Here is a 22,350-nt window from a genome sequence, read left to right as displayed (position 1 = left end):
GACTTAGAAAAAAAAAGGTACATGTGTGGAAACAAGAAAGAAATGTCACACCTACAAATACTCCCCTCCTTTATCACCTGTGTGAGAGCTGTAGCCTTCTATTCAGAAAAGGAAATTGCTATTATTTTGACAATCTCCCATGACAGCCAGGGACATGAACCCCTGAGTCTTCCAAGAGTCTTTGGGGGCCAAAAGCCTAGCTGCATCTCCGTGGAGGCTGTGAGGACTATTAAAGAGCAAACATGCTCTATGGTTAGAATAATAATACCCCACACATCCCGCTTGGTCAGACATGAAATGCAAGGGCTAAGAGTCACCCAGCGCGGAAGCAGGAATGGTTCCCCAGTGTTGACAACTTGAGCTGCTGCGCCACCCTGAAAATAGTTTGAGCATCACATAGAGGGCACTAGCTGGACAGCTTTCTAACAGTCTAAGTGCTATGCCGCAAGGCTGTGATATGGGGTTAGTTGTTGATAATACAACCTGCGTGGGACACCTTGCGGCAAGTTGGATAGAAAAAGGCTGTGTGACAAGGGTTAGACTTTTAGCCGCTGGGGCCGGAGGCATCAATAATGTAAGCCCATGTTGAAACCAGCAAAATAGTCGGGCAAGATACGGAGGTAGCAATTAAAAAAAATCCAATCTCAACCTTCTCTTTAAGGTAGAGAGAAGTCCAACTCTTGCAGATGATGGTGTTGAACCAACATGCTTGTCTTGCATGATTGGTTCATGCACACTTCTTATATTATCACAGAGCCTTTTCTGGTACCCCCAAAAAATCCTGCTATACTGTTGATACTACTGCTGTAAAAATAGAACCAACAAGTAGACAGAACACTCACTCGGTAATACTATCTTATAGAGCTCTTACTGAGGTAGGACAGCTAACATCAGCAGGCAATCTTGTCTAGTCCATGACAGAGATAACAACTAGACAGTCAATCTGTTTCCCTTTCTGATATCACTGAAAATAACCTCCAAAGAATATTAGCGGAAATACTGCCAGAGAGAGAAGTATCGGAGCCACAACATGCGTGGACGCTTGTGCTTCAAATCCATTGTTGTGACATCTGTCGCAGCTGCTGCAATGAAGAATCTTAAACTTTGGCTCGCAGCTATAGCTAAAACACAATAATAACATGTGGAACTAATTCATCTCATTGGACTGCAGAGTATTGATAGAAACTTTGGTGTTGTCCAACGCTGTATCAGTCTCTCGGACTGCCGAGATGCAATCCGACTTCCGCTCTAGATCCCGAAGGCGGAACCCCCACTATTGGCGATGCTTCCCCCGCGAGATCGGGGAGAAAGTCGATCCAGCAATTCACGAGTCTGCCACAGGTATTGTTCAGAGAATCCCGTGTGAATATCGATTGCAGTGCTCTGTACAGCTCTTCCGCAATGGCAGCGCTCCTGAAAAAGCCTTTGAAGCTCGCCCTGGTGCAGTTGGCGTCAGGTAAGTCCTTGCGCAGCATCTGGTCGCCCAGGCTTCCGCAACGGTCACAGCTAACAGCATCCACGCTTCAAGGTGCCGACAAAGCAGTCAACCTTGCGCATGCTCGCACGAAGGTCCTCGAAGCTGCACGAGCAGGAGCGCATCTCATCGTCCTCCCTGAGTGCTGGAACTCGCCCTATGGCACACAATACTTCCCGAAGTATGCGGAGACGCTCCTCCCCTCCCCTCCTACGAAAGAACAATCGCCGACATTCCATGCTTTATCTGCGATCGCAGCAGAGGCCAAGTCGTATCTTGTTGGAGGGAGCATCCCAGAGCTGGAACCTACTACCAAGAAATACTACAACACTTCTCTTGTCTTCTCGCCAACGGGAGCTCTAATCGGCACTCACCGCAAGACGCACCTATTCGACATCGATATTCCAGGGAAAATCAGGTTTAAGGAGAGCGAGGTCCTGTCGCCTGGTGAGAAGTTGACCATTATCGACCTACCAGAGTACGGGAAGATTGGCCTCGCTATCTGCTATGACATCCGCTTCCCTGAGGCGGCCATGATCGCCGCTCGTAAGGGCGCCTTTCTCCTCGTATACCCAGCTGCATTTAACCTGACCACTGGTCCGCTGCACTGGGCGTTGCAGGGACGGGCCAGAGCAATGGATAACCAGGTCTACGTCGCACTGTGCAGTCCCGCAAGGGACATGAGTGCTACCTACCATGCATATGGCCACAGCTTGGTTGCAAACCCGAACGCGGAGATCTTGAAAGAAGCGGCAGAGAATGAAGAAATCATCTACGCCGAACTGGATAACGAGACAATCGAGAACACCAGGAAGGGCATTCCTATCTACGCACAGCGGAGGTTCGATTTGTACCCTGATGTGAGCCAGGGCGTCAAAATTAAGGAGTAGAAACGTTCCGGACAATGAGGCCATACTAGACCTCAGTGTTGCAGCAAGTTAGAGCTCATTTTGAGAGATAAACGTCCTGTTTCCACTGCCTCAGGGCTATCGAGCCCGAATCAGAAGTTGCAAAGTCTACCTAGCTCCTACGCATTGTTGCTCCTGAATTCAGGAGCATGAGGAATACCCGATCGAATAGCCATGATATACGAATGACTTCGAATCATGTATAAGTCCATAGATGCTAAAAGCATGTCGCGAATTGAAGATAGATACCCTGTAACTTTATCCGCCCTGGGAAGGGCTTACAAGTATATTAATCACGTGATCGTATCCCAATAGCCAATCACGGCCGGCAGTGCTGGGTAAGCGAGCCGCACTGACAACCCGCCGATTTCGACTTCGAAAAAAGGATACCAACTTTCAGCATCCGCAACGACAGTCGACCAGTTTCAGCCAACGACAGCCAGTACCTCTGTCAATCCTTCAGTTAGTATCTTTCTTTTACACAGCTTTGTCAATTCTGGAAACTGCAAGAAAGACTGAACTGACAATTCTTAACCTCGAACAGCAATGTCCAGCAACGCCAAAGCCGGAAAGAAGGGCGGTCGCTCCGCCATCGCCGACGTTGTGTCGCGCGAGTACACCATCCACCTGCACAAGAGAGTACGTTGAAAAATTGAAATACCGGTCATCATCACCCCTCTTCCCGAGAGAAAAAGTTGCGGCCAAATCGTTCTGCGTCGCGGAGCGGATAAGAAAAGCCTCCCAACGAATCGATTTATATGAGGGCATGGACGGAGAACACAGGCATACATACACAAGTGATACATTATAAAAATGCGACAAAGGAAAAAAAAGAAGAAGAATTAGTTTGATGAAGTCCACCTCTATGGCCGCAACATTACAAAAAATTAACTTTTCTACACATGAAAAAAAAAGGCATTCGGGCGGAAGACTGATTTATCTTCTTTTTTTCTCTCGCAATAGGTGCACGGTCTCACCTTCAAGAAGCGCGCTCCCCGCGCCATCAAGGAGATCCGTGCTTTCGCTGAGAAGGCTATGGTAAGTTTTTTTTCTTTTACTGCCTCTCCCAACCCATCCCAGGCACATCATCGTGGAAAACACGGACTAACCACTTCACCTCTTCGTTTGTTCTTCAAACAACAGGGCACCAAGGACGTCCGCCTCGACCCCCAGCTGAACAAGAAGGTCTGGGAGTGCGGTATCAAGGGTGTCCCCTTCCGCCTCCGTGTCCGCATCTCCCGCAAGCGTAACGACGAGGAGGGCGCCAAGGAGAAGCTCTACTCCTACGTCCAGGCTGTGAACGTCAAGAACCCCAAGGGCCTGCAGACCACCGTTGTCGAGGACGCTTAAATGGATTGATTGATCTGAATGAATAATAAATTCATCTCATCAATTCATTCTGAAGGAAGAGGTGACTCAGTTGGTTGGGAGTTTTTCTTTTGTCTGTCGGGTTGACAAGTTGCTACATTCGGTTCGGAACGGAAATAATTGCATGATGAATACCGAATGAAATTTGTTGACAAAAAAAGAATACCCTTCAAAAAATGGCCCGAGTGGCCAGTTGTTTTTTTTTTTCATGACGGGGAAAAAATCAAGCCGTCTTGAAAAGAACCGGGTGTTGCTCATTTACTAATGAGCCTCGGGCATGATACGAATAAATTACAGCTTCATAACATCCCATCAATGCCACTCTTTCTTCAACTGGTAGTCTCGACAAGGTCTTCGTGGTAAGAGTGAGGTCAATGACTCTTCTCGTATAGCGCACTAGACTCCATTCCATAATGATAGGTACTATACGATGCATCCATTATAGTCAGTATAAAACTCGTCTATCTCAGAATGACGATAACTAAAAATCTATAATTACAACCGAGACAGGGAATAATAACCAACTAAGATAGTGAAAATGATAAAAGAACAGTTTCTGCCATTATTGAAACAAGACAAATCACGCTACGCTAAATTTCGCCCAGCTCCGTTTGATAAAATGCACTTCAGACACAGACAAACAGACGCGCTTGCAAATGCTACACAAATAGACCTGTTCTTGGAAAATGGCTCTTCAAGCCCCATGCGCAATATCCAACCTGTAATAATAAAGTGGAGAAAAAAGGCAGGGCTAGAGAAAAGGTGGAGAAAAGATAACACAAATTCGAATTAAACCTTCCTCCAGAAAACAAAGGATTCAGTGTTGACCCAGTTGAAGTTCGACTTGGAAGACGGAGAAACTCCGAAACGAGCTGAAAAGGGCAAACGAGACCAGAACACGGCAAGCATGCTTTTTGGTTGATCGCCATCAAAGAACCCGTGCACACATGATCAGAAAGGGAAACAACCAAGCCGGTGCCACAGAACAAGGCTATGCAACGAGGAAAAAGAACCACATTACCCAGGGGTAGAACGGGGTGTCGGGCCATTAGACCTTGGACTCCTCCATAGTGGTCGCCAAACGGCTCACTTCCTCTTTCTTGACCCTGAGGGCCCACTGCTCCGGGGCACCCTCAGCCTTAGGGACAAGGAACTGTACGTTGTTACCAGAAGCCGTGTATTTGATCTGCTTCATGAGGGAAGCGTTAAGCACTACCTTCCCACTAGGATCCGCGCGAAGGATAACACGCGAACGAGATGTTCTCTGATGTTTCAAGATGCGGAGAACACCCACGCCCTGGCTCTCCCAGCCAGTACCGGGAGCCAGCTTAAGGGCCCGGGCACGTGTCTCCATCACGATATCTTCCTCTTCTTCACCTGCTCTGCTATGGGCAAGGTTAAGCTGAGGATCGTTTGGAGCAGCATCACCGTCTCCCGACTCATCAGCTCCAGTGTCAGATGTGATTCCGGGTGTGGTGGAACGGCTGGCATTGGCAGAGGCGCCCGTGGACGTGGCAAGGTGAGAAGCAGCTGGTTGAGCTGGTGCGCCAAAATTAAACCCAAATCCCGTCTGCTGGGAAGCACCAGCGGTAGTTTGACTCGTGGACCCTGTCTGGCCCCCGAAAAGAGTGGAAAATGGCTTCGGAGGACCAGCAGCTGGTGTTGTCGAGGCAGCATCAGGCTTTGCAGTCGAAGTAGACGACGGCGGAGCGGCAGCTGTCGTGGTACCGAACTTGATCGGGGAGTTGGGGTTCCAGGTGTTGTCGCTGGTAACGCCGGGTTTGCTTGGTGCGAAGAGCGACCCGCTAGTGGAACCAGACGCTGGGGGTGTCGAAGAGCTAAATAGACCGCCTGTTGTATTCACGCTGGAGCTGAAAATGGTTGTGGTGCCAACACTGGAGGTTGCAGCATCGTCGTGGCTGGAGGAAGGTCTGCTCGTGGGAGTAAAGATGCTAGGAGAGGGCGTTCCATTGAACGACGAGAACTTGGTGTTTCCGAAAATGGACGCAAAGGGATTTCCTGGATCTTTCTTCTCCTCAGATTCCGGAGCCTGGCGTTTAGGTTTGCCGTCCTGATCGTATTGGATGCGGTCGAACAAACTGCGGCCGCCTGTTGTGGCTGCACCCGACTCTTCAGCAGACTCCGCGTCTGAAGCGGCTTTCTTCGCAGCTGCGGCTTCCTTCGACTTCTTCTCGAGAGCTTTGGTGATATCACCATCGTCGCTGCTCTCTTCTCCGGCACCTGTTGACGCCTTCTGTTCTGCTTCGTCACCTGCTTCCTCAACGCCGCTTTCCTCACGGTCCTTGGGCACATCATCTTTCTCATCATCACCGTCAGTAGACTCTGCTTCATCATCCTTGTCCTCGTCGGCCTCAGAAGTAGTCGCAGACAGGTGACTGAAAGGGTTGCTGAACTTAGCAGGAGACTTGGTCTCTGCGTTGGAAAAGATGGACGAGCCAGTAGTCGAAGCTGACGGAGCAGCAGAAACAGAGGGCTTGTCGACAGGAGTTTCCTCAGCCTCAGCTTCGTCTTCGAAAACAAAACCCTTGCCAGGAACAAATTTGGAACGCTTCTTCGCAAAGCTTTCGAACTGTTCTCGCTTCCTTTTCCGCTCTTCAGCATCCTTGCGCTCCCATTCAGCTTCATCATCTTCATCGGAGTCAAACTCTTCTGCCTTTCGCTTCTCTTTCTCCTTCTCAGAATCCTTCTCAGCCTGGGCCTTGAATTGGGAGAAAAAGTTAGTCGTGACTGCTCCGCCGCCAAACTTAGGTATTTCAAACGCGGGTTTTGCCGGAGACTCCGTGCTCTTATCCGCGGTAGGAGGCTTGAAAGTGAACGGGCTCTTAGCGGGAGTTCCGTTCGTAGAATTGCCTGATGGCTCTGCAGCTGGTTTGAATAAGGGTGTAGAAGTAGCGGGAGATGAGGTGGACACAGACTCCTTAGGCTCAGCTGTTGTGAATGTAGGCTTAAACAGAGTTGGTGTTGACGCGGCCGGGGAAGCAGTAGCTTTACTGGAGTCGGCAGTGGATGGTTTGAACAATGATGGGGTTTGAGGAGTGCTCGCCTTCTTGGCAGAATCAGGGCCCTTGGAACTCGAAAATGAGCTTGCGAAGATATTTGCTGTAGCGGATTCCTCCGCATTTCTAGCGCGCTTCCCGGACTCAACAGCAGGTCCGGTAGTGGTTTCTTCATCCTCAACAGCCTTACGTTTGTTAGAAGGAGTAGAAGTCGGCGTGGTCTCAAAAGGCTTGAAAGTGGTACTCGAGAAGGGGTTCGGGGTTGGAGCTGCCTTGTCAGTCTTTCCAGCAGCTGCCGGTCCGCTTGGCGTGGTGGCAGCAGACGCAGGTTCGGCAGGCTTGGTCTTCTTCTGCAAGGGAGTGCCACTATCAGTGTGGTCTGCCTCGTCTTCTCGCGCTTTACGCTTTGACGTTGTAGTACGGAATCCGCCAGTGGGTGCCCCAATGGTTTCACGAACACGCATATAGAACAACACGACAATATCGAAATCATCCTTCGACGGGTCCAGCTCTGATATTTTGCGCTTGAAACACTCGTTTAACATACGAACCCTGTATAGCAGCTCGACGTCGTCCCTCAAATCCTTGCTCAGATTGGCAGGGAGTCCACGAGGCCCTCGTGTCCCGAAGGGTGCCTTCGGAGCCAAAGTCTTGTCTGCTTCAGCAGCGCTCGTGGTTGCAACGGCCATGTCAGTTTCGGACGGCTTCTTGTCCGTCTTGAGAGCGTCCTGGCCATTGGTGACTGGGGCAGGCTTAGGAGATGCGAAAAGACTTGTGGATGACGTGGTGGATGTTGTTTGCTTCGCAGTTTCACCGGTAGTGGCTGCAGCCCCAAAAGAGAATTTGCTTCCAGAGGTTTCCTGTGTCGTTTGTGTGACCCCCCCGGATTCCGCGGTAGATGTTTTGGGAGCAAATAGATTGGTAGATGGAGCCGGAGCCTGGAAAATCGGGGGCTTTTCCGGTGTAGAAGCAGCTGGAGTCGAAGGTTTCAAAGCAAAGAGACCGCTGAATGGATTGCCTTGAGTAGTTTGAGAAGCGTCCTGAGCTGGAGTCGAGGCTGGCTTTGGAGCAAACAAATTAGTGGAAGGCGGCTGCTGAGGAGCACTAAATGTGGGCTTGTTCCCAAACAATGTGGTAGAGGACGGAGTCTGAGCAGTGGTGGTAGCAGCATTGTCGGCTTTCGAGAACAACGGAGTGCCCGGCGTTGCCGGCTTCGCAACATCCTCGGCCTTCTTGGGCTCTACCGCGCCAGTAGTATCGCTTGGCTTCTGTTCCGCTTCCTGCTTATCCTGGGCAGGCTTGGGAGCGAACAGGTTGCTAGTACCAAACGGAGTAGATGCAGGAGCAGGCTGGGTGGACGGCGGCTTGGATGCGCTTGCGAACAGGTTAGAAGTTTGGAAAGGATTCTGAAAGGTCGTGCCAGAGGTAGTCGGGGTAGCCGTCCCGAAGAGAGATGGAGTGGCCGAGGTGGTAGCTGCTGCCGTCGTAGCCGGAGTAGTAGCACCAGTGGCTGGAGCTGCCTGAGAAGACGCGTCGGGCTGAGTAACTCCACCGAAGAGTGAACTGCCCGCGGTAGTCGTAGGGGTAGAAGGCTCTGCTGGCTTTGCGCCAAACAGCGGTTTGGATGGAGTCTGGCTAGTGGAGAAGGTAGTCTTGTTTTCTGTAGTTGTGCTACCAAACAGCGGCTTCTGACCAGAGGCGGCGAAAGTCGAGCTCCCAAGAGATTGCGAGGTGCTCGTGTTGCCAAAGATAGAAGATTTCGGCGTAGTAGCATCCTTCTTTCCATCAGGTGAAGTCTGCATCGAATCGGCAGCTGCGCCAAACAAAGTCTGGTTCTTTGGCGTGCCGCCGAAGGTAGTGGACTGACCAAATAGCGAAGGCTTTTCAGCATTCGTCTGGCCGAATAGATTGGATGCAGGCGCAGCGGTCTGTGTGGTGGTTTGTCCAAAAATACTGCCAGTTGAGGCCGTTGTTGCCGGTAGAGCTTGAAACAGGGGACCACTAGTTGCGGGTGTGTTACCGCCAAATCCACCGAATACACTACCAGAGGGATTCTGTTGAGGCTGAGATCCAAACAAGCCGGTGGAAGGAGTAGTTGGCTGGTTCTGAGTCTGGTTACCAGTAGGCGGAATATTGAACATGCTTCCTTTGAAGCCCGTGAACCCAGTTCCACCAGACGTCTGATTGGTTCCACTTCCACCCATATTGGCAAATGGATTGCTCACACTGGAACTGGAGTCAAAAGAAGTTGAGAAGTTAAATGTAGAAGCAGAGCCGCCTGAGCCAAAAGAGAAGGGTGTTCCGTTCTGCGTTGGCTGTCCGGGATTCGAACCTGCTCCTGGAAAGCTTTGAGACTGTCCAAATGTGAACCCGTTCGTGGCGCCTCCAGATTGTGTTGCAGGCGTGTTGGAAACAGTATTAGGATCTAGGGTGTTGAAAGGACTGAATTGTTGCTGCGTGGTAGACGCTGCTGCGGAAGCAGTACGCCGTCTGCTGCTAATCTGTTTGATTCTGAAAACCTGTTAGAAGACGTGCTTCCGACAAACAAGAGAGATCGTCGATGCAGAAAGACTGTAGAGAAAAGTATGGTGGTGTGGTAGACAAAGAATGGGTATGTTGCAATTTGTGATATGCGCCCGCCAGGGTGTTGGCAGTGAAAGCGAATTGGCTGTGGGAGAATAAAACACCGGAAAAGCAAGCCAATAGACAGATTTGACGCGCTCTGCCTATTGTTATGGCCTGAATGGGGAGGTGTGCATTCATGAGGCCACCGGCATCATCGCGCTGGGAGCGCTCCCACGGCAAGTTTCATCCAGCAACCAGTCACTGGGATGTGGGACACTTGACAACTCTCTTCTTTTCACTTACTTTCTGTTCGCCATCTGCGCAGCGGTAGCCCGCTGGGGCTTGTCATCTGGTGTACTCGACATGTTGAAGTTGATTCCCACGTCCCTGTCTCCTTGAGGACCCTGCGCCGTCCGTTTCGACATCGACACGCGACACCAGCGCTCCTTCGCTGCTGCTGCAACCCCGTCGCTGTCGAACCTGTCAGAGGCAAAGCAGTTCTTGAGAGTCTGCAGATAGACAATCTGCTATATATATAATATTGTCTCTCGACCCGACACAGACTCTGTGTGGCCCTCTTTTCACGCTGTCTATCGTCCACGACCCGAGCGCAAGCCTGGCGCGCGTTATTTCCCGCTCTATCGCTAAAGGAAACCCGTCATCCAAGACTGGATTAGAATTATCAACCGTCTGTCGCGTTGGTGGCGATTCGGCTATGAAAACCGGTCTGCAAGAAACCCTGAAGGCGACAAATGTGATGCTATGCGAACGAATTGCTCCGTCGCGGCAGAATAGGGAAATGATATCGATCTCCCTACAACTGCACGGTAGAAGCAGATAATATCAGTCTTTCAGATCACAGGAGATGACAAGACAATACGTGGGCGCGCGCTCGATGTGCACGACTGCCTTCTGTGAACTGTGAACGAAGCTGGAAAATATCGGGAGGGAGGCGAATCGGATTCGGTACGGGAGAGGAGTGGGGAAGGCAGAGCAGCGGAAATCAGCGCTCTTGGAAGCAGTTCGTGCGCTGCTTTTCTGATGTGCTCTGCCTTGGGGAAAGAAAAGGATGGAGGAGGAGGCGAGATTCCTCTTGGTGTCGGCACTGTTTTCTTGTCGGAGGTCCCTTGGCTCGCGACTGCTCCCAGCCCGGAGGCTGCTGGCAAAAAACGTGGTCACGTGGCTAGGCCGTGTTCAAGAACAGCAGGCTTGGCAGGATGACATAATCCGCCCTGGGCTTGGTTGCAACGGTGGCTGCCGCTGTGCTACCGCAGACTGAGATCGAGGTTGGATGGGGATGATCTGCTGTCGAGGGGACGCTCTTTGTCAAGGCCTTCAGACTGCTGTGGGAACTTATCAACATATGCATCGTTCCCGGAAAGTCCAGACACGGCCCGCTCGGGTATCTCAACTTTCAACGGAGCATATGACGTTCTCCAGTCGGTCCATCCCGAGTGTAGACGTGCACTAATGCGGACAGCTGCAGTGTCTTCATACGATCCACTTTTCTTCAGGATGATGCTAGGAGTTGAGAAACGAGTGGGGAAAAAAAGAAGTTCTCACTCCCCTATGTTAAGCATCTATATATATATGTATGGATATATACTCGGCTATTGTTTATTTCTAGATGCTAGACACTAAAATGTCTAAAAACATGGCAACTAAGAGATATACAAGTTCAGACGTGAATATATTTTCAAATTTTGTGTCCTCGTGGAATGAGTGAGGCCTAACTGATGATCGAGTGCAAAGAGATATGGGTGAGTATTAGTCTCCGACTGGAATGCTAACATTGGAAGCAAGCTTACAACAGCAGTTTGGTTGGAAAACCTCTAGTTCAGCACTCTCGTGGCATTTATACTTCACGATAGACGGCGTCTGGATAGTGACTTATTTTATCAGAGCTGAATGGGGATTTCCAGGATGAATAGAAGGCCATTTGACAAAGAGTGAACGGTCTCCTAGTTAAACTCAGGTATATCTGTTTCAAAGAAGCGCGGACAGTTGGGTAGGTACTAGTTTTCAGAATTGCATCGAAGAAGTGACCGCAGAAAATGAACTTAATCTAACTTAATCCTTGAGCTTTCACGGAAATTGATCGGATGGCGCTAATAGTCGTCACCGCGACTAATCACCTCCTTCCATTTTCATCTGGTCCGAGTTCTTGACGAAAGGAACCGTCTTCTTGCCATGGATACGGTATTCTTCGCTGTGGTCTGTGATGTTTCGGATAGCCTTTACACCGAATGTCTTGCCTGATCTTGACCTCATATATTTCCATGGCCTCCCGAATCGCACTATCGATGTTGCTCATACGGGCGTCAATTCCAGCATACTATGGATGAATATCAGCATTTTGAATACTGGGCGGATTCAGTTGATTGGGTAGGCAGACTGTACTGACCTTGACTCCAGTATTCGTCGCGTCCTTAACAGCTGCGACGACATAGTCATAGACTGGATCCAAGGTCATGGTAAATGCTCTGTCGACAATCCAGCCATTTACCTGAACTTCGATGTCCACCTGCATCACATCTTCACGGTGTCCTTTTGCCCCGGATTTGGGGTGTAATGGGCAGCGAAACTGTTCAGCGCGACTCTACTGTTCCCATCGTAGGCAATTACTTCGGCTGCAGGGCCCTTCTCATAATCGTCATCGTCATCACCATTCCATCCCCGTCTTCAGCAAGAGATGCACCCGGCGCTTCGCCTCCAACAAGCTTGGGTGTCGTTAGGCTGGCGGTGTTCCCTGTGATACGCATTGTATCAGACACGAATCCACCGGGAATCTAGGTAGGGAGACTCTGGTAGAAAATCGGCGGACGAAAGACAATGTGCTTATTAGCCTATTATCCCATCATTTTTATTGCTCTGCTTCCGGAATTCTTGCTGAAATATGATGAAATTTAACGTATTTAGGAGTACTATTAGTTACCACTACCTTGTGGTAGACTTTGGACTATAGGTGGGGTACAGTAGATCAGAAGGTCCACGTAAACTATCAGAGGTCCTGGAAACTCTTCATCTCGTGGTTCAATATGGATATCACAAGGATTCCTACCCCGATGGAACACTGAAATGAACAGTACTAACGTATTCATGCTGCCCGAGTCAGGGAAGCATGATGTGGCCGTCAAAGCGAGGCTGCAAGCGTCGGCACGTTCTACTCAAGTGCATAGCAGGGGTGGATTTGCTCAACCCGGGTTGGATGCATTCCGGTGTCACACGGGACGGAGGTGAGATCCCTCTTTCTGTCTCCCCGCAGTTAAAATACTGACCTACGGTTGGATCTGAAGAAGCCTCTTAAGGAGCCTTTTTTGTTAGCGTCCTTCAAAGTCTCTACTGCGTTTTGAAGACCAGGCATTTTCCCCTGCCGAGATTCCGCTGACCTCCCCGTTTCATGTTTTCCAGGCGAACGTGACATCTTCAGAGAGTCTAACTCACCATACGATGATACCCTCCAAAGTTGTGGCCACTGAAGACCCCGGTCGTCGTCGACGGAGTGACCTCCAGCTACATGGTCATGCTCCCCAATGTCACTGCTACCTCTCGATCAGATGGCAGACTCCTGGTCTGCCCCGGTACTAGCGATGAGATTGAGCACAACTATAGGGCGCCAGGGTCCCCTTTTTGTTTACGGAGCGCTTGGAAGCTTTCCGTAGGTTGCATATTCACGGTGAACTTGTGATATCTGATAGATTCAAAAGCCGTGTACGCCCCAACCTTTGCGCGGGCAATTTCCCCTGGCATGTTCGTCAACCACCTCTGCTACCTGCATAGTAGCCATATTGAAAATGCGTCCCACCTATGTGGCTTGTTTTCTTTCGCTGATGGCAGGAGTGTCCTCCCAGCTTCTGGATATTCCAGTTGTTGATAAAGTGGTCGACTCTGTACTGGGCTCTCTTTCAGCATACACAGCGTACAATGGCCCAACAGGTTCTGCCACTTCGGTACTGGCCTCAGAGACGGCATTAGGGAACCCGACAAAGCACGGGAATGCCTTCCTTAATGCCGTTGTCGATGATCCACCCTACTGGTTGGCAGATATATCTCACCAGGGCGTCGCAGCATTCAATTCGAACCCTTCCGGCTATGCAGTGTTCCGCAATGTCAAGGACTACGGCGCGAAAGGTACATATTCTGTATATTTTTTCAGACTGCTTCTAAGACGCATATAGGCGATGGCGTAACAGATGACACCGCCGCGATCAATGCAGCTATCAGCGCGGGTTCTCGAAAAGGACCAGGAAGTCGTCAGTCCTCCACGACGACTCCGGCTATTGTGTATTTCCCGGCTGGGACCTATGTGGTTTCTTCGTCAATCATTAACTACTACTTTACCCAACTCATCGGTAATCCAAACTCGCTGCCCACTATTAAGGCGACAGCAGGCTTCACAGGACTTGGACTCATCGATGGTGATCAATACCAGAGCGACGGGAACCAGGGCTGGACCTCGACTGGCGTATTCTACCAACAAATCAGAAACCTGATTCTTGATATGACTGCTATCCCTGCGTCTTCAGCTGCCACCGGTATCCACTGGCCCACTGGACAAGCAACAAGCATTCAAAATGTCAAAATTTACATGAGTCAGAACTCAGGGACGCAGCATCAAGGGCTTTTTATTGAAAATGGTAAGACTTGGCTGGCCTAAATGATTCAACTCGGAAGACTTAGTTAAACTGGCACAGGCTCGGGAGGTTTTGTCTCAGATATTACAATCATTGGTGGCCTATATGGTGCCAACATAGGAAATCAACAGTTCACCATGCGCAACTTGGACATTTCCAACGCTGTGGTAGGGATATCCCAAATATGGAATTGGGGCTGGACGTACCAGGGAATCACCATCAGAAACTGCACGACAGCCTTCTCGATGAGCAATGGAGGCTCCAGCGCTCAAAATGTGGGGTCTGTTAACATAATCGATAGTACTATCACTGACAGTCCGGTTTTTGTTGATTCTGCATGGAAAACGAGCTCCTCTCCAGCAACAGCAGGTAGCTTGATTCTCGAAAACGTGTACCTGAGCAATGTCCCGACGGCAGTGAAGGGCCCAAGCGGAACAGTCCTAGATGGCACAACCAGCACCCTGACCATTAGTGGTTGGGGCCAGGGCCACAGATATACCCCTTCTGGACCGCAAACATTCCAGGGTTCCTTCACACCGGCTACACGAGCCGGTGCCCTCCTCGCAAGTGGCTCCTCGAATTACTATACCAAGACGAAACCTCAATATGAAGCTTCATCAACTGCTTCCTTTGTGAGTATCCGAAGTGCAGGCGCCAAAGGAGACGGTTCAAATGACGACACGTCAGCCATCCAGTCTGCTCTCGACTCTGCTGCTTCTTCTGGTAAAATCGTCTTCTTTGACCATGGCGTGTATAAAGTCACCAATACGATCTATATTCCCCCTGGTTCGCGCATTGTCGGCGAATCATACCCCGTGATTATGGCCAGCGGAAGTCTGTGGTCCAACATCAACCAGCCTCTTCCAGTTGCTCAAGTTGGAAGGGCAGGTGACTCCGGCAGTGTCGAGTGGTCAGATATGATTGTCAGCACCCAAGGATCTTGCCCCGGAGCCGTTCTTATTGAGTGGAATCTGGCTGCAGCATCAGGTTCGGGGATGTGGGACGTCCACACCCGTATTGGAGGCTTCGCCGGTTCCAATCTACAAGTTGCGCAATGCCCGACTTCAGCGGCGGTTTCTGCAGCCTGCGAGGCGGCGTATATGTCCATGCACATCACGAGCGCTGCCAGCGGCGCCTACCTGGAGAATGTCTGGCTCTGGACGGCGGACCATGACTTGGACGATGCAGCTAGCACTCAGATATCCGTCTATACTGGCCGTGGGCTTCTAGTCGAAGCAGATACAGTTTGGCTGTATGTAAATTTTAAGTCTCTTGCATAATTTCCAAGGGTCTGCTGACAAAAAGTCACAAACAAATACAGATACGGAACTGGCGTGGAACATCATTCACTATACCAATATCAGTTCTCCAATGCCCATTCTATCGTGGCCGGATTCATCCAGACAGAGACGCCGTGAGTCTGAACCACCATAAATGTATAACAGCTCCCGTATCCTATCTAACCATGCTCTCCATCAGATACTACCAACCCAACCCCGACGCACGAAACAGTCCCTACCCAACTAATGCCACCCTCAATGACCCTTCATACAGTAGCAGCTGCCTCCCCGGCAACTGCAACGCCCTCGGCCTCCGCATCCTCAACAGCGACGGCGTCACCATCTACGGCGCAGGCCTGTACAGTTTCTTCAACAGCTACAGCACCACGTGCTCCAACGCCGGTGGTCCCGAGAACTGCCAGAGCGAGATATTCGACATCGACGGCAGCGGCACGAGGAACCTCTGCGTGTATACGCTGACGACCCTTGGAGTTCAGAACATGATAGTGCGGGATGGGAGGTCGTTCGCGAGTTACGCGGACAATGTCAACGTCTATGGGGATACGATCACTTATTTCACACTGGGGTGAGACCTAAGCCATTATGCAGTGCATGCCGGGTGACGTGGTGTCTCTGTGATATATAAATCGTTGTTAGTGCTCGATGTACTACAATAAGCATATAAAAATTGCCCGGTATATATCTTGTTGTCTGTATGACGTAGTCGCACACAGAAAAATTGGATAAATTTCATTTCAGCGAAAAAAAAAGAAAATTTCTCGACAATGCTAAGTAGGCGTAGCACAAAACTCTCACCCCCTGTTGAATAAAGTATAAAATCAACAGCATATAGGGCAAAACCTTCTACCTGTCTAAACCCCCACCTAACTTAAAAATCACTTAGTATAATTTAACTGCTATTCCCGAACAACAAGATCAGCCGGGCTAGCTCAATCGGTAGAGCGTGAGACTCTTACCAAGCCCGATCACTGAATTGAAAACAGTGATTAGGATCTTGCAATCTCAAGGTTGCGGGTTCGACCCCCGCGTTCGGCTTGACTTTTTGCATTTTTTTCCCCCATTCTTGGGGTGGGAATAGTTGAGTAATTTTTGCCACTTTAGCGTGGGATGGGCATAATGTCGTGCGGGATGTGCGTGCAGGGCACGGAAAACTTTTAGCGAGCGAACCAGATACTACTCAGCAGTACTAGAGTACCAAGTATCAGGTACTACCACCACCACTACTACTACTGTGAGGCTGTTGTTCCTAAGGGTATGATTCTACTCTTTTCTTACGTGTGCTCTGTATGTATGTACATACATTAATGTTCTTAAGCTTTGTAGTAACATTTTTTGTATGGTCACCAAGGACTTGGACCAAAACAAAGGCGACAAATTTTGGAGACAGATAAGATAGGGCTCAAAGACAGAGCAGCTGGATTACCTAGGTGGTAGACGTTCTGAGGAAGACCGCATAACTACGGAAAGGACCAAGAAGGCACTAAAAAAGGGACCGCAGCTTGACAAACCTTCTGACGGCTCAACTGCCTTCCCTCTTGTGTTATCCCAGAGCCTGGAAAACCCGTACCCCGTATCTCAGCAACCGCGGCGCGTCCATAAAAAAAGAAGATTGGCATGCAGACACATTATTTGCTGGCAGCTGAGGAAGTACATTATCAAAAATGAGGTCAATCGGTAAAACCAATGGCGTAGTTCCAGAAACTTGATTATTGGCAACATCAATCGTTACCTGCTGCATATTTGTCGGTTCTATATCAGAAATATTATCATTACCCACTGAGTTTCACCTGAGGTTCCTGATTACCTGTTAGGCAGCGACGGGGTCCTCCCAACTATTTTGACTCTTTCCCAAGGTTCGGATCCTGGCTGCTCCACTAGATCAGTACTTCCGATTCCCAATGCTGCTCGGACATCTTCTGTTCAACGTTCAGGTTCTACAGATTCATCCCCCTAAACGGGCGGTGCTCGATCTAGTCTAGGTTAGTAATGAACGCTAGGAGCAGCTGTGCTCAGGGATAACCGGGATAAGCGGCGATAAACCCCGATCGTTAATAGTCCCTCAGACAGCTTACAAGTGAAAATACAGTGCTTCAGACATCAAAAACTACAACGATATTACGATAATGGTTCTTGATTGAGAAAGTGTTGGGGAATCCAGATCATAGTAAGGTAGGGTATGTAGATAGATATTATGATTTTAACGAAACATAATGTCATCACAAGGACAGCCAAATGCCCCTGTCACGAATGCCCCTGTCACGTCCGAGAGGCAGCAAAAATGGCCTCTTTGGCTGGATGTGTTTAATGGTACATGTTCATACGTGGTCAAGAACTTCCAGCAGATTCAATCGGATGCAATCCGCTTCATGTCCCTACCACAATCCTCTTTCTCACATCTGGATATCTCATCGTCGCCACAACTCAGCCTTTCCGCTTAGCATAGCATATAACTCTTCACCTTTTTTTGTTCATATATCATGTCTGTGTGTATAGTCCCGTCTCTACCCAAAAGCAAAGCAGCAAACAAGACGCAAAATCCAACAGCCTTGTGGATTGACTCCTGTAAACACAGAGAACAAGCTCACAGCTTAGCCTTGGTCTGCGCCTTCTTCAGGATCGGCTCCATCTTGGTCGCCTTCATGATGTTGCCGCGGATCTTGAGCTTGCCGGCCATGAACAGGCGCTGGGCGTTGGCCTTGCCGGAGACCAGGGCGCTGAAGTCCTCATCGGAGAGCAGGAGGGTAACTGTGCGGAGAACAAAAGAGGTTAGCTCGCAGATTCGATATCAGGCAGCGAATGAAGCACGTAAGTAGGTGAATTAAACGGCGTGGGACAATTGAGGGCGGAGAGAGAGCTAGCTCACCATCAGCCTTCCCACCCGCCGGGGCAGCACCCTCGCCGATAACGCCCTTGTCCTTGAGGTCCAGGTACCAGCTCTTGGTCTGGCCCTGGGCGTTGGTGAGGGTGAAGGCGAAGATGGCGTTGCCCTTCTTGATGGCGTCCTGGCGCTCAGCATCATCGGACTTGAGGGCGGCGTTCATCACGTCGAAAGCGGCGGAGGCCGGGAATGCAGCTGAGCAATTGCGCGCACATGTTAGTGAGCTGACTTGGCTTGGTCTTTTGTGTGCGTAAGGGAATTGGTTTGGGGAATGGAATGGTTGTCGTGGTAGCGGAATCTGTGGTGCTTGATTGCTTGCTTATTCAGTACTTACCGTCCTTGACAGACATGGTGAATATGTGATGCGTATAGTAGTTAGCTGAGGAGATAGATAGGTATGGGAGGGAGAAGCTTGAGCGGATCGAATGGGTCGCTTATCGGGTATCTAAGGGGTGCGGGGGACGTTGCTTTGCAGACAGCAACTAGGACCGATCGCAACGATGGAATGGAGGAGAGATGGAGAGATAGAAGAATGGAAGCTAAAAGAAGATGACAGCGTAAGACAGACCCGAGGCACAGCGGCGTATATATATCGCGTGTGATGCAAGCTGGAACTAGCACATGTGACGCGGCGCTGCCGAGGCTGCCCGGGGCTCCAGACGCACTTGGACAACACCCGCGGCGCGCCCATGCTCGGGGCCCGCAGACTCATGTTTATGGGAAATTGTATCTTGACATTCAAGCTACGTACTGCAGATTGAGCACTTAATTCTGACATGTATTTCGTCCGTTCTGGCTCTGGTGGTCCTTTCGACAATTCAAAGTGTTTGCTTCTTGTCCCTCCCAAAGCGGACGTCGTCTTGACCTGTACAGTGTGCCCCCGAAAACCGATCAAGACTCCCACCATAACCTTATTCAGCATCCAGAGAAGATCACCATCCTGTGCTTCACTCCATGCGCCGTCCTGGTTTGTGACTTTGTCCCCCAACAGATCGGGCTTCCCCGCCATACACAGCATTTTCCCCGAGCGGGTCTCCACATATACTACGAGTCAACATATCGCCCCTCAAAAAAAGCAAGCTGTAAGAAATTACAAACACACGACCTGCACATCATCTCCATTCTGGGAAAGCAGCGCCAACATCCCGGCCGACAGTCTGTCAGTCACACTACCCTACCGCCAGCTCAAGACCGACGACCGCAAGAACCTCTTCATATGATCCGAACTGCCCCAGAACAGCTCGCGCGTCTTCGACCTCGCGCGCTCCAGGTTGCTGGCGCCCTCACGGAGGTTGTGTAGCAGAGCAAGATCCTTGCGCCTCTGCTCCTCCCAGATCGCTTTCTGGATCTGACTCCGCTCCATACCGACAAGGCTCAGCACGATCGGTACATCCATCACTTCTTCCTGCTTCTCTTTCCACTTCTCACTGCCTGAGATCCGCGTCAATGGCGCAAGGGCATCGTCCCAGGTGCCGCTGCGCAGGACTACGTCCTCGAAGTAGAATTCACGAAGTCTGCGTCGGTGGTCCAGGATGAATATTGATACCTGCGAGGCGTCCATAATCGCGTTCTCCACTTCCATGTACTGCAGGGCGGGAAACTTGAGGGGCTTCGGAGGTCGTGTAGACCTCTTCGGACACGCTTGCTTTGGTACATCGTCCGCGGGAGATACTAGACAAGGCTCTGTCGCCAGCGAAAGAGGGCATGGGCCTTTAACGCCCTTCCAGCGGAAAGAGAAACGCTCGACGTTGGGGTAGCTTTGCAGGTACGAGTGCAGGAGCCTCAGGTGGTCCATTGGTTGCCCACGACCGTAAGGGAAGCTGTCCATGTGTATTGCAAGCTTTCGAATCTGCATCCAGCGCTTGCGCGAAGCGGGCGACGTCCCAAATCCCATACTGGGCCGGAGGTAGAGAAGTGCGCTCGGATGGATGGGGAGGAGGGATAAGGTATCAAGAGACGTAAGAGGCGCATGCTCAACTGCCACGCGGAGGGATATCAAAGCGTAGTCGACAACACTCCGACGGTAGCGGTGGCCAGGTGACTGTCCCTCACAGACGATCTTCAGATGACGTAGAGAGGACATGCTGTTGAAGGCGCAGATAAAAGAAGGAATATTGGTAGCCGCATGAAACAGCGGCGGGTACTGTTTGACCAGGAGATCTGTTATCTCCCAGCTCCCATATCTCGGGATGCTGAATCGGGAACACGGGGTGCTGGGCGGATACACCTGGGGAATATAGACAAATGTCTGTTCCTCTCCGGTGATGGGATCAAGAAGCGGAGGCAGGAAAGTCTCCGACGAATGAGGAATTTTGAATGTCAATGTCTTAACATGGTGCCCAATTCGTTCCAGCGCCGCCGTCCGCGAAGGGCGCGTGAAGGTACTGCTACGGAATTGAACCTGGATGTCTGAAAAGAGGAAAGGAGCTGCTTTCGTGCTGAACTCACGACACGCGAGACGCAGCGATCGAAGCTCCTCTTTTCCCAGGCAGCCTAGGAAGGCGTCGCGAGTGAGATCTGTGTGCCAGAAGTGAGCGAAGGCTGTTCCAGGCGCCATCGGGACGAGATCTCATTGCGACCTGCGCTGGAAGACGGTCTATATCCCGAGTCCGAGTGGAACAGAGAAACGGATGAGAGGGATCCGTGAAATCGCACGCAGCAGATTCACAGAACGGTGGTTAGGGCTCAACTGAGGAGACAGGCGGGATGCTTCAATCCTTCTATGTAGTATGTAATTGCAACAAGCGTTCGCATTCAACGCGAAGTATATCCGATACTTCGAGAACAGAATATCCAAGTATAAAACAGAGAAAAGAAACAAAAGGACATGTTTCAACGAGTAAACACCCGAGGAACACGAAACATGACAAGGAAAAGACGTAAGCTAACACAAGGTAAGAAAACTGGGAGGATAGTGTCCTCCGTACTAAACCCATGGAAACAAGCCCTCCATGGGTGTGAGTCACGTACGAGGGGCAAGAACGGAGGGATTCGTGCTCAGAAGCAGTCAAGAAAGCGAACCTGCAGCCGACTGTAGCATGGCATCGCGAGAACGTCGCGGTCGTGAAGAGCAGGACCGACGTGATGAATGGCTGGAAGCGCATGGTGGCGGGCGGGGCGCCATGGAGAGGCCCCTCGAGTCCTGTTGTACGCGATACGGAGGACGAGAACGGGACGAGTCTGGCCTATTACTCCGACAACCAAGATGCAGGCATCTTGCCGAACAACCTCACTCGCGCTATCGTTAGCCCGATAGTCTGATCTCGGAGAGTTCAGCATCGTAGTAGCGGTGCCGGCTGGTGGTAACTGGTCTGTTCAACTCACCCCAGAAGGCCCGAGAAGTTCTGGATACGCGCAGACGCGGGGGAGACCGGACCTACGCGTTTCAAGACGCGATCGCACAGAAATCTGGGATAGTATGGTTCAGATGGACCTGGACTTTTCCGTATATGGAGATGATCCATGATGGAGACTCCTGTACTCGTTGTCGATAACGGCCAAGTAGATGCATTTTGTCAGAGGGAGGGATCGATAAGCTTATTCTCTGCTTCCGCGTTTCGCATACAGAGAGCAGAGGGTGGAGGACCAGCTGTCACGCGCGTAATGGCATCTGGCATCCAGCTCCCGCGTTTTTTTGCTGTAAAACTGAGAGAATCGCAAGCTGTAGCATCTAGGGCAGTTATCAGATCGAGGAACAGACGTCAGTTAGTGGTTCGTGTGGTCGTGTGTTCACCGCTTTTGTGTCCTGGAGACCAGCGAGTCTTCGTTCCCTGCAGCATCAACCGGACAGCCAGCAGAGCATCTGCTTTAGATAGTTGCAGCCAGCAAAGTGCAATTCATAAGTCTTCAGCGAAGAATTTGAGTTCCACCCCTATCCAGGGGTGTCAGCAGAGGAAAAACACAAAACCTTGCTGCATTACCTCTGACCAAACAAATACCATCACCTTTGTTCGGCCGTTGCCGGTCAACATATGAATAACAACCAGAGCGACGGATAGTCACAGCTGCCGCGGATGACAGGACAGGGAGACTCTGGTGCCCAGCGTGAACTTGTCGCAGGAGGATTCTCGAGTCGCTTCCGTATTTGTCAGCTAATCTACTCCGCGATCCCGTGGTAAAAACTTGACATCTCATTCTTCAGTCGGCCTTTCGCGAGGCCCTCTTTGATATATCACCTGGAACTCTCCGACAAGAACGAGTTGCTG

The 22,350-nt window shown here is 50.6% G+C and overlaps 10 protein-coding genes and 1 non-coding gene across 11 annotated transcripts; 6 read left to right on the top strand and 5 right to left on the bottom strand.

The window, feature by feature from the left end:
- Positions 1-1,401: 1,401 nt before the first annotated feature.
- VTN00DRAFT_5526 (uncharacterized protein) lies at positions 1,402-2,364 on the top strand (the record flags this gene model as incomplete). Its single annotated transcript, XM_069432066.1, has 2 exons — positions 1,402-1,456; positions 1,529-2,364. 2 exons carry the CDS (start codon positions 1,402-1,404, stop codon positions 2,362-2,364), a joined length of 891 nt encoding a protein of 296 aa, XP_069287963.1.
- Positions 2,365-2,928: 564 nt separating this feature from the next.
- On the top strand, positions 2,929-3,732 carry VTN00DRAFT_5525 (60S ribosomal protein eL31; the record flags this gene model as incomplete). Its single annotated transcript, XM_069432065.1, has 3 exons — positions 2,929-3,021; positions 3,346-3,420; positions 3,526-3,732. 3 exons carry the CDS (start codon positions 2,929-2,931, stop codon positions 3,730-3,732), a joined length of 375 nt encoding a protein of 124 aa, XP_069287962.1.
- A 66-nt stretch (positions 3,733-3,798) lies between these two features.
- VTN00DRAFT_5524 (uncharacterized protein) lies at positions 3,799-4,008 on the bottom strand (the record flags this gene model as incomplete). Its single annotated transcript, XM_069432064.1, has 1 exon — positions 3,799-4,008. The coding sequence occupies one exon, from the start codon at positions 4,006-4,008 to the stop codon at positions 3,799-3,801; it is 210 nt and encodes a 69-aa protein (XP_069287961.1).
- Positions 4,009-4,798: 790 nt separating this feature from the next.
- On the bottom strand, positions 4,799-9,757 carry VTN00DRAFT_5523 (uncharacterized protein; the record flags this gene model as incomplete). The annotated part of the gene is made up of 2 exons (XM_069432063.1): positions 4,799-9,278; positions 9,636-9,757. The coding sequence occupies 2 exons, from the start codon at positions 9,755-9,757 to the stop codon at positions 4,799-4,801; spliced, it is 4,602 nt and encodes a 1,533-aa protein (XP_069287960.1).
- Positions 9,758-11,459: 1,702 nt separating this feature from the next.
- On the bottom strand, positions 11,460-12,094 carry VTN00DRAFT_5522 (uncharacterized protein; the record flags this gene model as incomplete). Its single annotated transcript, XM_069432062.1, has 4 exons — positions 11,460-11,541; positions 11,588-11,667; positions 11,737-11,916; positions 11,999-12,094. 4 exons carry the CDS (start codon positions 12,092-12,094, stop codon positions 11,460-11,462), a joined length of 438 nt encoding a protein of 145 aa, XP_069287959.1.
- A 1,032-nt stretch (positions 12,095-13,126) lies between these two features.
- VTN00DRAFT_5521 (uncharacterized protein) lies at positions 13,127-15,836 on the top strand (the record flags this gene model as incomplete). The annotated part of the gene is made up of 5 exons (XM_069432061.1): positions 13,127-13,463; positions 13,526-13,969; positions 14,027-15,218; positions 15,288-15,380; positions 15,446-15,836. 5 exons carry the CDS (start codon positions 13,127-13,129, stop codon positions 15,834-15,836), a joined length of 2,457 nt encoding a protein of 818 aa, XP_069287958.1.
- Positions 15,837-16,185: 349 nt separating this feature from the next.
- Positions 16,186-16,302, top strand: VTN00DRAFT_t111. The gene has a single exon. It is a non-coding gene; the product is annotated as a tRNA-Lys (tRNA).
- Positions 16,303-17,499: 1,197 nt separating this feature from the next.
- On the top strand, positions 17,500-17,760 carry VTN00DRAFT_5520 (uncharacterized protein; the record flags this gene model as incomplete). Its single annotated transcript, XM_069432060.1, has 1 exon — positions 17,500-17,760. The coding sequence occupies one exon, from the start codon at positions 17,500-17,502 to the stop codon at positions 17,758-17,760; it is 261 nt and encodes an 86-aa protein (XP_069287957.1).
- Positions 17,761-17,848: 88 nt separating this feature from the next.
- VTN00DRAFT_5519 (uncharacterized protein) lies at positions 17,849-18,495 on the bottom strand (the record flags this gene model as incomplete). Its single annotated transcript, XM_069432059.1, has 3 exons — positions 17,849-18,012; positions 18,131-18,340; positions 18,480-18,495. 3 exons carry the CDS (start codon positions 18,493-18,495, stop codon positions 17,849-17,851), a joined length of 390 nt encoding a protein of 129 aa, XP_069287956.1.
- Positions 18,496-19,319: 824 nt separating this feature from the next.
- Positions 19,320-20,702, bottom strand: VTN00DRAFT_5518 (uncharacterized protein; the record flags this gene model as incomplete). Its single annotated transcript, XM_069432058.1, has 1 exon — positions 19,320-20,702. The coding sequence occupies one exon, from the start codon at positions 20,700-20,702 to the stop codon at positions 19,320-19,322; it is 1,383 nt and encodes a 460-aa protein (XP_069287955.1).
- Positions 20,703-21,008: 306 nt separating this feature from the next.
- Positions 21,009-21,406, top strand: VTN00DRAFT_5517 (uncharacterized protein; the record flags this gene model as incomplete). The annotated part of the gene is made up of 2 exons (XM_069432057.1): positions 21,009-21,039; positions 21,147-21,406. The coding sequence occupies 2 exons, from the start codon at positions 21,009-21,011 to the stop codon at positions 21,404-21,406; spliced, it is 291 nt and encodes a 96-aa protein (XP_069287954.1).
- Positions 21,407-22,350: the final 944 nt, after the last annotated feature.

Source organism: Thermoascus crustaceus (assembly GCF_041956765.1).
Source record: "Thermoascus crustaceus strain CBS 181.67 unplaced genomic scaffold VTN00scaffold_3, whole genome shotgun sequence".
NCBI classification, from domain to species: domain Eukaryota; kingdom Fungi; phylum Ascomycota; class Eurotiomycetes; order Eurotiales; family Thermoascaceae; genus Thermoascus; species Thermoascus crustaceus.
This window is presented reverse-complemented; position numbering and strand designations above follow the sequence as displayed.